General features: G+C 43.4%; 1 protein-coding gene across 1 annotated transcript; it reads right to left on the reverse strand.

Moving 5' to 3' along the window:
• Positions 1 to 5,758: 5,758 nt before the first annotated feature.
• On the reverse strand, positions 5,759 to 14,684 carry NXF3 (nuclear RNA export factor 3). The gene is given in 18 exon segments (XM_074323307.1): positions 5,759 to 5,893; positions 5,896 to 5,947; positions 6,483 to 6,555; positions 7,116 to 7,158; positions 7,254 to 7,369; positions 7,473 to 7,531; positions 7,651 to 7,758; positions 7,898 to 7,953; positions 8,038 to 8,106; positions 8,456 to 8,492; positions 9,838 to 9,941; positions 10,099 to 10,179; positions 10,757 to 10,837; positions 10,953 to 11,057; positions 11,152 to 11,235; positions 11,853 to 12,000; positions 12,211 to 12,385; positions 14,657 to 14,684. Coding segments are annotated over 18 exon segments (1,554 nt in total).
• Positions 14,685 to 15,120: the final 436 nt, after the last annotated feature.

Below are 15,120 nucleotides of genomic sequence, written 5' to 3' on the forward strand. Positions count from 1 at the left end.
ATGGTCAAAGTGGTTATGTCCAGACACTTCCAATTTTGGCAGACTACTGCTTGAGCAATGTTGACCAAAGTGTCCTCTTGTATACATTTTCTTTTAAAGTTTTTTTTTGTTTTGTTTTGTTTTTGTTTTTGTTTTTGTTTTTTAGATTTTATTGGGGAAGGCGAACAGGACTTTATTGGGGAACAGTTTGTACTTCAGGACTTTTTTATTTTTCAAGTCAAGCTTTGTCCTTTCAATCTTAGTTGTGGAGGGTTCTGTTCAGCTTCAAGTTGTTGTCCTTTCAGTCTTAGTTGTGGAGGGCGCAGCTCAGCTCCAAGTCCCGATGCCGTTGCTAGTTGCAGGGGGCACAGCCCACCATCCCTTGCGGGAGTTGAACTGGCAACCTTGTGGTTGAGAGGATGCGCTCCAACCAACTGAGCCATCCGGGAGCTCAGCGGCAGCTCAGCTCAAGGTACCGTGTTCAATTTTAGTTGCAGGGGGTGCTGCCCACCATCCCAGGTGGGAGTCGAGGAATTGAACTGGCAACCTTGTGGTTGAGAGCCCGTGCTCCAACCAACAACTGAGCCATCCGGGAGCTCAGCGGCAGCTCAGCTCAAGGTGCCGTGTTCAATCTTAGTTGCAGGGGGCAGAGCCCACCATCCCTTGCGGGACTCGAGGAATTGAACTGGCAACCTTGTGGTTGAGAGCGCACTGGCCCATGTGGGAATCGAACTGGCAGCCTTCGGAGTTAGGAGCATGGAGCTCTAACCACCTAAGCCACTGGGCCGCCCTCTCAATTATTTTTTCAAGAGGAAATAATGAAGTCTAAACTTGTGATGGTTAATTTAATGTGTTAACATGACTGGCCAAAGTATATACATAGTGGGACTTCTTATCCTCCATAACTGTAAGCCAATTCCTTTAAGAAGCATATATATACATATATATATACATATATATATATATATATATATATATATATATAAACAAATATATGTATATGTTTTGCTTATATGGTTATGGAGGCTGAGAAATCCCAGCGTCTGCCATGTGTAAGTGTGTAAGCTGGAGAACCAGGATATCCAGTTGTATAATTCAGTATGAGTCTAAAGGCTTGAGAACCAGGGGAGCCCATAGTGTGATTTCTACTCTGAAGTCAAAGGCCTAGAACCAGGGGGACACTGGTGTGAGTGCCAGAGTCCATAGGCCCAAGAAACAGGAGGTCAAATGTCTGAAGGCAGGAGAAGATGGATGCTTCAGAAAAAGAAGAGCGAATTTGCCCTTCCTTCTCCTGTTTGTTCCATTTGGGTCCCCTAATGTATTGGATGATGCCTGCCTACATTGATAAGGGTGGGTCTCTTTACTCAGTTTAATGGATCAAATGCTAATCTCTTCCAGAAGCACCCTCACAGACACACTTAGAAATATTGTTTTACAAGCTATCTGGGCACACTTTGATAGCTAAATTTAAGTAAAGTATGATGAGCCCATGTGTCTACAATAGCACAAAGTTGCCCAACCATATAAGGGTGTTTGGGCAACATACACAGCTCTGTTTGGGAGGAGAGATCACATCTTAAATTTGAAGACATGATAACTTCATGAAAGAAATATGTAAATTATAGTGAAGAGAATAGAAAAACATTAAACTAAGAGTTGTTTGTTATTTTTTAGAAAAGATCAACAAAATTGATAAACCCTTAGGTAGATTAAGAAAAAAGAAATAAGATCTAAATACCTAAAATCAGAAATAAAAGAAGGGACACTGCAATCGATGCTACAGGATTATAAAAGAATACTATGAACAATTATATGCCCCCAAAATTGGATAACTTAGAAAAAATGGATAAATACCCACTAATATATAACCTACCAAGATTGAACCATGAAGAAGTAAAAAATCTGAACAGTTTTATAAATAATAAATAAAGAGATTAAACCAATAAGCAAAACCCTCACCTCCCCCCAAAAAACCCCAAGCTCATATGACTTCCCTGGAGAATTCTACCAAACATTTAAAGAATTAATACCAGTCCTCCTCAAACTCTTTCAAAAAACTAAAGAGGATGGAACACTGCCAAGCTCATTCTATGAAGCCAACATTACCTTGATGTCAACGCCAGACAAAGATACTAGAAGGAAAACTACAGACCAATATCCTTGATGAATATTAATGAGAAGTACTCAACAAAATACTGGTATACTGAATTCAGCAACATATTAAAAGGATTATGCACCATGACTAGGCTGGATTTATTCCCGGAATGCAAGCATGAGTTAATTATGATAATCAATCCATATAATCACAGCATTAACAGAATGAAGGAGAGAAAAACATGATCATCTCAATTGATGCAAAAAAACAAAACAAAACCCATTTGACAAAATTCAGCACACTTTCATGATAAAAATATTCAACAAACTAGAAAGAGAAGGAAACTACCTCAAATAAGAAAGGTCATATATGAAAAGCATATAGCCAATATCATACTCAATTTTCAAAGACTGAAAACTTTTCTTCTAAAATCAACAACAAGGCAATGATGCCCACTCTTGCCACTTTCTATTCAACATAGTACTGGAAGTCCTGGCCAAGGAAATTGGACAAGAAAAATAAGTGAAAAGCACCCAAATGGAAAAGAAGAAAGAAAATTATCTCTGTTTGCAGATGACATGATCTTATATGTAGAAAACCATAAAGATTTCAGGGGGAAAAAACTGTTAGAACTAATAAACAAATTTAGCAAAGTTACGAGACAAAATCAACATGCAAAAATTAGTTGCACTTCTATACACTAACAATGAACAATCTGAAAAGTAAATTAAAAAAACAATGCCATTTACAGTAGCACAAGAAAGTAAAATACACAAGAAATAAAATTAACAAAGGAGGCAAAAGACTGGAAACTACAAAACATTACTGAAAGAAATTAAAGAGGATAGAAATTAATGGAAAGGCATCCCGTTTTCATGGTTTTGAAGACTTAATATTGCTAAAATGTCCATACTGCCCAAAGTGATCTAGACATTCAGTACAATCTCTATCAAAATCCCAATGGATGTTTTGCATAAATAGAACCAAAAAAATCTAAAAACTCATATGGAATCTAAAAGAACCCCAAATAATCAAACAATCTTAAAAAAAAACAAAGTTACAAGCATCATATCTCCTGATATCACAACATATTACAAAGCTCGAATCATCAAACAGTGTGGTACTTGCATAAAGACAGACACATAGATCAGTGGAACAGGATAGAGAGCCCAGAAATAAATCCTCATGTATATCATAAAATGATCTTCAACAAGGGTGCTAACACCACACAATGGGGAGAGTCTCTTCAACAAAGGGTGTTGGGAAAACTGGATATACACATGGAAAAGAATGAATTTGGAACCTTACATTAAACCATATGCAAAAATTAACTCAAAATGAATTAAAGGCCCAAACATAAGACCTAAAACTGTAAAACACTTAGAAGAACATAGAGAAAAAGCTACATGACTTTGCATTTGACAATGATTTCTTGGGTATGACACCAAAAGCCCAGGCAACAAAAGCAAAAATAGACAAATGGAACTACATAAAACTTAAAAACTTTTGTGCATCAAAGGAAACAATCAACAATGTGAAAAAGCAACTCACATGATGGAAGAAAATATTTGCAAATCATATATCTGACATGAGGTTACTATCCAGAATATATAAATAATTCCTGTAACTCAACAACAAGGAAACAAATAACCTGATTTTAAAATGGTCAAAGGACTTTAATAGACATTTCTCCAAAGAAGATATATAAATGGCCAACGAGCATATGAAAAGATGTTCAACCTCATTAATCATTAGGGAAATGCAAATCAAAATTGCAATGAGATATCACCTCACACCCATCATGATGGCCACTAACAAAAACAGAAAATAATAAGTGTTACCAAAGATGTGAGAAATTGGAACCTTTGTGCACTGTTACTGGAAATGAAAAATGGCGCAGCTGCTATGGAGAATAGTATGGAGGGTTCTCAAAAAATTAAAAATAGAATGACCATATGATCCAGCAACCCCATTTCTGGGTACATAACCAAAAAAACTGCAAACAGGCTCTTAAAGAGATGTTGTCATGCCTATGTTCATTGCAGCATTATTTGCAATAACCAAGAAGTGGAAACAACCCAATTGTCCATCAATAGATGACTGAATAAAGAAAATATGGTATACACATAAAATGGAATATTATTCAGCCTTAAAAAAGGAAATTTTATTACATGTTACAACATGGATGAAACTTGAGGACATAATGTTAAGTGAAATAAGCCATTCACAAAATGACAGATGATACATTATTCAACTTATATGAGGTATCTAAAGTAATCAAGCTCATAGAGACAGATAGTAGAAGTGTGGTTGTCGAGGGCTGGGGGAAAGGAGACTGAGGAGTTGTTGTTCAATGGATATAAAGCTTCAGTTTGCAAGATGAAAAAGTTCTGGGATCCTCAGATCATGCATTATCCAGCCACATCACATCAGGATTTCAACCATCTGCTGTCTCCCTGTGTGGCAAAAATAAAAATTACTAGCATCTCTTTAACATACAACTATCCATTCTACCATTCACTAATAGCTAAATATATAATACGTTTAAAACTCATCCTCTTTGAGGGCGGCCGGATGGCTCAGTTGGTTAGAGTGTGAGCTCTCAACAACAAGGTTGCCGGTTCAATTCCCATAAGGGATAGGGCTCCACACCCTGCAACTAAAGACTGAAAATGGTGACCGGACTTGGAGCTGAGCTGTGCCTTCCACAACTGGATTGAAGGACAACGACTTGGAGCTGACGGACCTTGGAGAAACACACTGTTCCCCAATATTCCCCAATAAAAATTAAAAAAATAAAAACAACAACAAAAAACTCATCCTATTTGGAGGCATCTCCAATCTCAAATAAGATGAGGCATCTCATTAATTCTATAGTGGAAATAAGAGAGTAAGAAGGGAAGTGAATACATCGGCAAACTCAAGGGTTAAATTTGAGCTGACATGGCTCCTTCACATTAACTTTTAAACTTGCTCAATTTGTAAGGCATTGAAGATTTAAAAGTCCCTCCTTGGACTCTTTATCCCCAATGCAGCCACAAGCCTCTCTGTCTCTCTCTCTCTGTCTCTATCTCTGTCTCTCTCTGTCTCTCTGTCTCTCTCTGTCTCTCTGTCTCTCTCTCTCTCTCTCTGTCTCTCTCTCTCTCTCTCTCATTTGCTGTTTTTTTTTTTCTTTGTTTTTTTTTTTTGTCTCTCTGTCTCTCTCTCTCTGGTAAGATGAGACCTCATTGTTTGTAGATAAATATACAAATGTATGCATACATGTATAAATATACAAACATCTGCATAAGCAATCTTCTGAAAAGATATAATGCAAATGAAAACATTCAGGGCCTATCTTTGAGTGGTATATTTTAGGGTGGTATGATTAAGTGGTTGAGTGGTATGATTCTTTCCCTCCATGTTTACTATGACATGTGCAGTGGAATGAGCCCTGTCACACAGGGTGGCATGAGAAAAAGTCCTGAAACCCAAATATATCAATAAAGGAACAAGGTCCATAAAATACATAAAGGAATACACACCTGTTCAAAACAACTAGGTTGTTTAATATGTACTGAGAGTGAAATGTTCAGGGTGATAATGAGTGAAATACACAAGCAAAAAATTACCTGCAAGTTCCTATTATTCATTCGTCAGCTCCTCCTAGCTTCTTCCTATCCCCTACCCCTGCAAACCCAGCACTCACTTCTGAGAACACTGGAGGCTCATCCCAGATGGGGTGGAGAAAGCCTCCAGCATTTCCTGCTGCTCCTGTGACAGGGAGGGTAGGGAGCTGAAGGACGGTATGCAAAGTCAGATGGAAGATGAAGACTCTGAATTTCATCAGGGATGGCATCCCTCACAAACAGCTCCTCATTCACGATGCATAGACTGGGAAATAAATGGGCCCTCAGACAACTGACGAAAGGACAACCCCACACCACTACCAATGATGCTACTCCCACTGCCACTCGGCAACCACATTACTTCCGTACTCCAACTGTGGCTGCCACCCAGATTTCTAGGCTGCTAGCTCTGTCCCTACCACAGAGCTTAACCTTGGAGAGATTGTCTACTAGCTTCACTAGATTTCTAGTTTACCTGCAACCCAGGGAAGATTTCACACTTGCATTTTTCCTTTACAAAAGCCCAAGGGAGTGGACAGTCTAATCCCAATTTCAAGAAAGACACTGAATCACAGGGAAGTCACATGACTTGATCAAGATCACAACCTACTGAGTGAGGGGTCAGCAATAGAACCCAGTGCTCTAACCCCAGAGCCCACGCTCTCAACCCCTATGCTGGACTGCTGCTTGGATCTACCTGTTGGCTTCCACAAAGTTGAGAAAACCCCAAGGACATGCATGTTCCCACACCCCTGGCCCCAGGCTGGGCTGGGTGTTCCCACCCACAGTGCAGGACTCACCCGGAACTGCTGTCAGGGGTAGCGATGAAGGTCCGGGTGAAGGCACGCACAGAACCCTGACACTTTTCTTCCCCTTCAACAACAACAAACATCAGCCCCCTAGAGTCGCACAGGCATCACATGCTCACACTGCCTTCCCCTGTGATGGTCTGGCTTGATTCTCATGCCAAAGAGAACAACTGTTCACTGGGAATCAGGGTATGGGGGATGGGGAGGGCAACAATAGGGGCCATCTGCTCTCACTGACAGGGATGTTACCCCGTGCTGGGCCCTGGGACAACCCCTTCACAAGTTCATAGGTTTCATTTTTTGCAGCTACCCAGAGGTGGGATTTATTAAGTCCATGAGGCAAATGAGGAACATGAGAGGTTAGGTAATGGGCCCAAGTTCTCAGAGTAAGCATCTAGGCAGACAGCCATCAAAGGCCACAGTGTGTGCCCATAACGCCCAAGCTGTGTGGGCATGGATGCAGGTCATACCAGGATGGTTTGGGGGCAGAAGGGATTCAGGAGAACACAGAGGGAACAGGAAGGAAAGGGCAGGGATTAGGGATTTGGGAGAGTTCAGAGAGGGAGCCCAGCCGGGCGGAGGCAGCAGTGGGACATCTGGGGAGGGGAGTCGACACACACTCACCTTCCTTGAACACCCCATTGACAGAGAAGCAGAGCATCCTTTCCTGAAAGGGAAGGGCCCAGGTGCTCAGTCACCACCTACGCCTCCTACCCACCTACAGCTTTCTGGGCCTGCCCCAGAGAGGAAGGAGGTGCTCACCGTCTGGAACCACATGTCCACCACGAAGGAGAGGAGGTCATGCTGAGTTTTGGGCAACACACAGAGGGAGCACACAATGTCACGTTTTGTATGCTTCAGCAGCTGAACCCGCAGGTCTGTGGGGAGGACAGTGAAAGTCATGGTTGCCACACCCTCGGCTCTATGACTGACCCCTTCATGCCTGCTTTCCCTGCCCAATCTAACCCATCACACACGCACAGGGGTCCTTGAGGTTCTTCATATTCCTGTTATCCTTGAAGTACTCAAACAAGTTGCTTCTAGGAGAAAAGAGGAACAGGAGGTGGTGGTCTGGCCAGTGTGGGTGTTTCCTGAAGCTGGCCAGTATACACTGGGGAACCAGGCGGCCCAAGAGCAGGGCCTGAGCTGTGATACTCACGAGGCTGGATCCTCGGGGTTGAAGGGAATGGTCAGGGAGAAGCAGGCCTCGTCGTGATAAGCACCAAGGAGATCCTGTCGGACTCCAGAATCATAGATCAAGTAATACCTGTGGGGGAGCAAAAGGGACAGGTTGTCTGTGTGAACTGGGCCCCAAATGAGATGCGATAGACCCAGTCAGCACTCCTGAGCCTGGGTGACCTCACAGTCCTAGCCCTCCCCTTCCTCAGATTCCCAGGAGTGCTTACTGGTGCAGGAATTGCAGGACTAGACTCTTCAGCACATCAGATCCAAAGGAGCTTCCCTGGAATCAAAACAGTCCTCAGGACTATGGCTGATACTCTGTCCTCATGCACCACCTGAAACCTCCTGGATCTCCACTCCTCACCTTGCAGGTTGGTAACTTCTTGTGAGCTTCAATACCAAAGTTAGTAGGTGGGAGTGGCTCCTGGCCATCCTGGGGAAGGGAGAGGAAGTCAGCAGTGAAGACCAGGGACGTGGTCTTGGATAGTCAGGAAAAGGCCCAGGACAGGGTGAGGGTCAGAAATTGGATGTGAAAGAGCCCTGGAAATGTCAATGGGCAGGACTATATTTGGATCATCATCATGGGGTCCCTGCAGCCTAAGGAGAATTCCTGTGAAGAAGGTTCACATCCTTTGTCAGGTGCCCACATGGGTCTATCCACCAATGAGAACTAAGGGTGAGATCCAAAAATGTAACTTGGGCCAGTCCTAAGGGGGTTCAGGGTAGGTTGTGGGCAGTGTCAGTGCCACTTAGAGGAGTCAATGATCACGGAATACACTTACCAGGCACAATAACTTGGGGAACAATTCCAGGATGGAGCTGCCAAAATCAACAAAACAGAAAAAGTAAGTGAACCCGCAGAGCAGCCCTGCCTCACGGGAGCAAGCACACCTACACCAGACACAAAGCCACTTATACCAGTGTCCCAGCATTCCAGGGACCTGGACACCTTCCCCATGGACTGACCCATAGGAAGAGCGCTCACTCTTCCTCCTTCCTTCCCTCCCTTCCTCCTCCCTCTTCTTCTCCCCGGGTAGCTCCCACCTAGCCTGACCTGACTCCTTTCTCCAGTGGCATAAAGAGAAGCATTTGGGGTTGGGTGCCTTTCCTTCACCTTCCCCTGGCTGGCCCTGGGACCCCGGGTAGAAGTGCAAAGCTTGCATGTGTTTGGCTAGGGGCCCATTGGATGCTTGTTGAAACTTTGTCACCTGTGTGAACTCAGTCTGACCTGAGCAAAGGAAACGAAGCAGCCACAGGGTCTAGAGACTGTCCCCAGAAGGACTAAATGGTCAGGCCCCAGCTCAGCATGGAGTTGAGGGTCTGTGGCCTCCTCCTATGATCACCGCCTTCCCTTCTCATGGCCCCTGTGCACCTGTGCTTGTCTTAGTTGGTCCCGCACCTGACGAACCATAACTGTGAGGCTACCCAGGGCTCCTCTGAAGGACCAGGCAGGGTGATGTGATGTGTGGAGGGAGGGAGGGGCAGTGCCTCCAAGAGGTCTGTCCTTCTGTCTCCTCAACCACTTTTGTCATCTACCTTCCACTGTTACCCTGGAAGGCCCTGTGGTCACTTGGGGAGGCCCATTTCTGACCCCTGACTCAGGGAAACCTGATATTTCTCGATGAGGGCCCAAATCATGGCATCGGGCCAGAAGAACAGATGTCATAGTGGCACCTACCCAGGGCCTCAGCCCTCAGCATGAGGCAGGAAAGTCCCCACATCAGCCTGGGATTAGAGGGGAGACCTTTTTAGACCAAGGAAAAGAAGACCCCTCTCAGGGCAGGGGAGGTAAGCCCCATCTCAGTGCAGAATAGAAGGCCTGTCTCAGCATGAGACCCTGGGCTGGAGAACAATTCTCATTCCAGGTCACCAGCATTCAACCCTGGTCTTGGTGAGGAGGGGGTGTCCTGCTTTCTGGAGCACACTCTTGAGAGGGCATGCTAGAGAAAACAGGGTGCACAGAGGAGGGAAACCGACTCCAAACCAGCAGAACAGGTAGGCAGGTCAGAAGAAGGAAAGGAGTCCTCTAAGCACAGATGAGGGACACAGGGAAGACAGCATAGGGCCTGCGGTCATCCCAGAGGTTCAGGGTTGCTGCCTCCTACCAACAGGCACCATCAGGGGTAGCTCAGGCTCGCCAGGGGTGACAGAGGGTACAACTGACCTTATGTTGGTTGACTTATCTGGGATGGCGGTGCATAGACTGTTTGCACTCATCTCTTCTGGCCACAGCCCTTTGCCCTTGGCCAACTGCCCTACAGACTTCACCTATAATTATGGGAAACAGCCACGTGGATCAGAGAAAGAGAGCCAGGATGATCTGCACCCCACGTCCCTTTCTTTTCTAATGAATCCACTTCCCTGCCACCACTCCATGAGACCTCCCACCTTCCTTTCAAAAAAGGATCTATGCAGCAAAGTTTACCCCATTGTTGGAGAGGTTCAAGTCCTCGATGTTGGAGGCATTCTGCATAGTGTTGGACAGGTCATCCAGCTGGTAGGGTTTCTGGTTGCTCTGGTTAAAGAACAAATGCTACAATGACGAGAGAGTTAGAGGTCCCCAACAGGAATTATCTGGGAACAATCTGCCTCTTCTACCTAATCTCTCCACCCTCACCATCAATCCCAGTACTGGGCCCACATCCTCACCTTGCGCATGTTCCCTTCATCGATCTGCAGGGAGGCAGCCATGCAGATTCTAGGATTCGGTGCTGTTTCAGTATCACAGGTCATCCAATCACAAGAAAGCCAAGAGGAGGAAATCAGAACAATGAAAGGGGCCCGGCTGGTAAAGCTGCAGCACCAACACCTCCCCAACTTACCATCCCTAAGTCGCCTCCCCAGACAGACCCTCTGCCCTCACCTGCCTTAGAATCACTGCTATAGCCATACCAGGGTCAAAGCAGAGTCTTTGGATGTCAAGAGAATCCAGGGAGACACCACATTGCTTGTTCATGGTCAGCTGCAGAGTTAGACATGGGGTTCAGTGGCTCTGAGTCTGAGGTGGTGAAGAGGGGCAATAGGTGGGGGAAGAAGAGGTGGGTCTGGATGTGGATGCACAACTTGTCTTGAGTCTGCATTACCTTTATTAGCTCTGCCTTTTCTGACTTCAGCTCCTTCTGCACAGAATGTGGTGCATCAGAAGGGTTGATAACGACAGATATCTGTAAAAGGGGCTGCGTGAGAACCAGGAAATCTGATCCTAGGGATCAAGCAAGACCTTGCCCCTGTCCTGCCCTCTCGCCCATAGCTAGACTTGGTCATAACCTTGACACACACCTTCTCATTATCCTCATCCCAAATCTTGCCATTGACAGTCTTCAACGCGAAGGCAATGCTGGCATCCTCAACAAAGAACTGGGCCTGCATTTTCTCGTAGTGAAACTATAGGGAGAGTGGCAAGAGAAACAGAATATGAGACCAGAGCCACTGCTCATCTGTCCTGTTTCCTCTCATCCACTTCACTGCCCTCTCTTACTTCGACTGGAGTGAAGGGGACACTGCACTGCTTCTGAATCAAATTCAGCAACCACTTCTCATCATATCTTATGCCAAATGGAACCTAGGAGCCAGAGAAAAGACGGGAGAGGAGATTGACATAATGGAATCTAAAGTTAAGATAAAACCCAACCATGTATTTCTTTCAAATGCTTTTGTCAGGCTTTAAAATAATCTTTTTGAGATAGGATAATATGCATTATTGCTAACTTTTGTACCAGACATGGATTTCCTAAATACCCTTTCTTCCCATTCAAATAGTTTTCCTCAAATAATCAACTGAAGATATTTAACGTGTACTTCCTTTTATAAAGTTCCAAGAGATCCAACCTACGGCAGACCTGGCCTGCTCCTCTGACAGAGACTGCAGAGTCTCAACCTCTTCCCATACTCAGCTTGGGCCAAACTGAGCCATCCAGGGTGGAGCTTCTCCATCTCCTTAGCAGCAGTTTCCTCCTTTGCTTTTGGACAACCTCTCCCATTCTGCCTGCAGTCAGTCTGTTCCCTTTATATTGCTTCTTTGAGTCTGCCCTTAGATGACCTAGGACTTTAACTCCTAGTAATAAAAAGACAGATTACCAACTCCTCTGCCCCAGAAAACTACCTAGCATCTACATGAGTTCACCTCAACTCCTTCTGTTCACCTTCTACATATTAGGTCCCTTTTTCCCGGACACTCACAATGACCTTGAACCAGCTCCCCGAGGTCTCATCCTGCTTCTCCTCCATTCTCTCTGGAGGCTTTTGCTCTTTCTCCATGTTAGCATGGGTTTGGTCACGTTTCTTAAAATTGTCTCTCTGATGATAGCATGGAATTGTATAGGGAGCGCTGTGGGGAAGTGGAGCAAAATAAGTAGTCCATATATGCTTAGAAAGTCTCCTGTATGTGTTTGTCCCACCGATGCCAGGGCTGAAATAAAGTTTGCTCAACCATTAACCCGATCCTATCATTTTTCACTCTTCCAGGTTGACATTTTTAACTACAGAGTTATGAATTCCACTGGCTAGTATATTTCAGCTACGTTGACTGATCACTTACTATCTTATTCCGGTGCCCATGTGAATGCCACTTGTTGCTGTATCTCCATCTTGCTGTTGGTGGGATGAAAAATGAATGCCAGAATGGACGTGTTCAGACACATAGTTATATCTCCTTCGATACATAGTCCTGCCTCTTGGTCTTCTTTGCAAGGTGTTATCTTGGGTGTTGTGCCCTGAAATTGAGAACAAAACATCAATGCTCCCAGTACCAGGAAAAGTCCTGAGGGAAATATCATAGGTAATGAAGAAATATCACTGACTTTTATAATCTCAAATGAAATACATCACAGAGCTAAAATCATTCAGAGACTTCACAGTGGTTCCACTTCCTGGGAGATGAGAGGAGGGAGCATTTGCAGCCAAGAAGAAAATAATCACAGAGGAGAGGGTTTGGGTGTTGGGTTTAATCTTTAATGTCAGTCCCTGCTCTGTCCTTTTCAAGCCTAGTGACCTGGGACAAGTTTTTATCATCTCTAACTTTCACTTCTCTCCTCTGCTCTAAAGGGATAATAAAATCTACTCTGAAAGTTTGGTGTTATTTACAAGGGTCAAAGGCAAGTTTCCACCTGAGAGAACAATTAGAGAAATGAAAGAGAAGTCTCATGAAAACATCCAGAATGAAGCCTGGAGAGACATAACGTGGAGAATACCAAAAGAGAGGGGGATAGAATTAAAGGAGATGTAGTGAACCTATCTAACCCATGTTTAATTTGAGTCCCAGAAAGAAGAAAGAACAGTATAGAAGCGGCTTTTGAAGGGATCTTGGTTGAGAAATTTCCAAAAGTAACAAGATATCAAGCCAGTATAACAATATTAATAGGAGAAAAAGTATGGTTTAAGGAAAAAGATTCCTTAAAAAATGATATACACTTAATAATTATATTAATGTAGCAAAAACTGGGAATGTTTGCGACCAGAAGACTTAAATAAAAGAAATATTAAAGGTTCTTCTTAAGGCACGAGAAATATGATCCCCAATGGAGGTGCATAGATGCAGGAAAGAACAGATGATGACATGTGTGATTAGGAAAATCTAAATGAGTATTGACTATATAGCACAATGATAATAATGTCTCCTGTGGGTTTAAATATATATATAATTGAAAATGCATGACAATAAATTGAGAGGCAGTAAAACGGAATAAAAGTGTTCCAAGGTCCCTTCATTGTATGAGGAGCTTTAAAGAACTAATTTACATTAGACTGTGTAAAGTAAAAAATGTACATTGTAATCTTAAGTGTAAACACTACAAGAATGACAAAAGAATGTTTAACTATCTAGCCAAATGAGGGAACAATTTAATAGTTACGTATGTTAATCATTTCAAGAAAAGGAGAGAAAAGTGACTTAGAGTAGGCAACAATAAGAGTACAGTACTACGGTATATATAAACCAATTTATGTCTATATTTACAACAACGGTTTCAGACTAAATATTCCAAATAGAAAGACAAATATTATCAAAATGGATTAAAAAAAAACATTCCATCAAGTGCTCCTGCAAAATTTAATTATCCAAAAATTTTGAAATTAAAAAATGACAAAATGTATACCATTAGTACTCTAACCTACTAAAAGCTTGTTTAACCATATTGGTAGAAGAAATAGTATAAATTAAAGGAAAAACATTACTGGAGAAAAGAGGGAGGTTTCATTATGATAAAAGGTTCAATGCAAAATGAAGACAGTTTAAATTTTTTTTAAATTTGTACGCATGTCTTAGAAGCAACATATGCAAAGCAAAAGCTGATAGAAGTAAATGGAGAAATGGACAAATCCATGGTCACATTGGGCAATTTTCACACACCTCACTGAGTGACACATAAAATGGTAAACAAACATTGAGTTAGATGGAGAAGATTTAAAAATGTGAATTAAGTAAATTAACAAACTTAGTTCATTGACATAGAACAATGCACATAAGTACACAGGGAATATTTCAGAATAGATCATATGTTGGGACATAAAGTAAGCCTCAATAAACTGCTAAGGGGTAATACAATCTACCCTGAATAGCTGATGTAAGATTCAAGGGTAATAGTGCATTTTCTGCCCCACCACCCACCTCTAATATAAATCCAAAGAATGTTAATGCATACCAATACCCCCAACAAAACTTGGTGCCCCTTCCCACTCTCTAAACCCTGGATCTGAGGACTACATGATTCGGGTCTTTCCCCTCAACCAGGGAAAAATTTTCACCTCAGCCATGACCCCTTCCATGGGAGGGGATGTTTACCATATGGAATCAGATTGGGTGTGTAAGGGGCCACTTGGCTCCTTTCCTCAAGAGGGTGGAAAATAGTCCACCTGGGCCCTGCCACCCCTCTTCTAAAGGGGAGTTGGTTGGGTGTCCTGTATTTGGGTTGGGTTACAGGAGGGGACCCAGAACCCCCCCAGTCCTGTGGGAATCTAAGGCCAAGGCCTATTGCTGACCAACTTACCCATGGTGTGGTCTGAAGGCAGTGACATGTCACCAATGTCTTCACAAGCTGCTTTTGAAGAGAATCTGTGCAGTCTACAGCTGGAGGTTTGGAGAAGATCAAGGGCTGCTGAGGAAGATGAGAGCTGATCCCAAACCACTTTGCCAGGGCCACACAAACAAGATGGAGCCCTTACTGGAAGTCCCTTCCCCAATGGCATAGAGAAGAAATTCTTGAGAGCCAGAGGAGACTAAACTTCCTGCAATCACTGCTCTTAAAGTTTGCTACCAGTCTAACACCCAGGAAACTATTCCCAACAGAACCACCCCTGCAGAGGAGGCCAACTAGAGTCAAGAGGCCTGAGGCCTAGGTACTTGTATCTAAACACAGGGAACTCTAAACACCAGGTTCTGTGTTGGCTGTATTACATTGTGTTCCTTCATTCTGCAAACCGAGAGAACTTTGAGTGCCAGCTGTAGACAAGG

The sequence above is a fragment of the Rhinolophus sinicus genome, chromosome X, assembly GCF_036562045.2.
Source record: "Rhinolophus sinicus isolate RSC01 chromosome X, ASM3656204v1, whole genome shotgun sequence".
NCBI classification, from domain to species: Eukaryota; Metazoa; Chordata; class Mammalia; order Chiroptera; family Rhinolophidae; genus Rhinolophus; species Rhinolophus sinicus.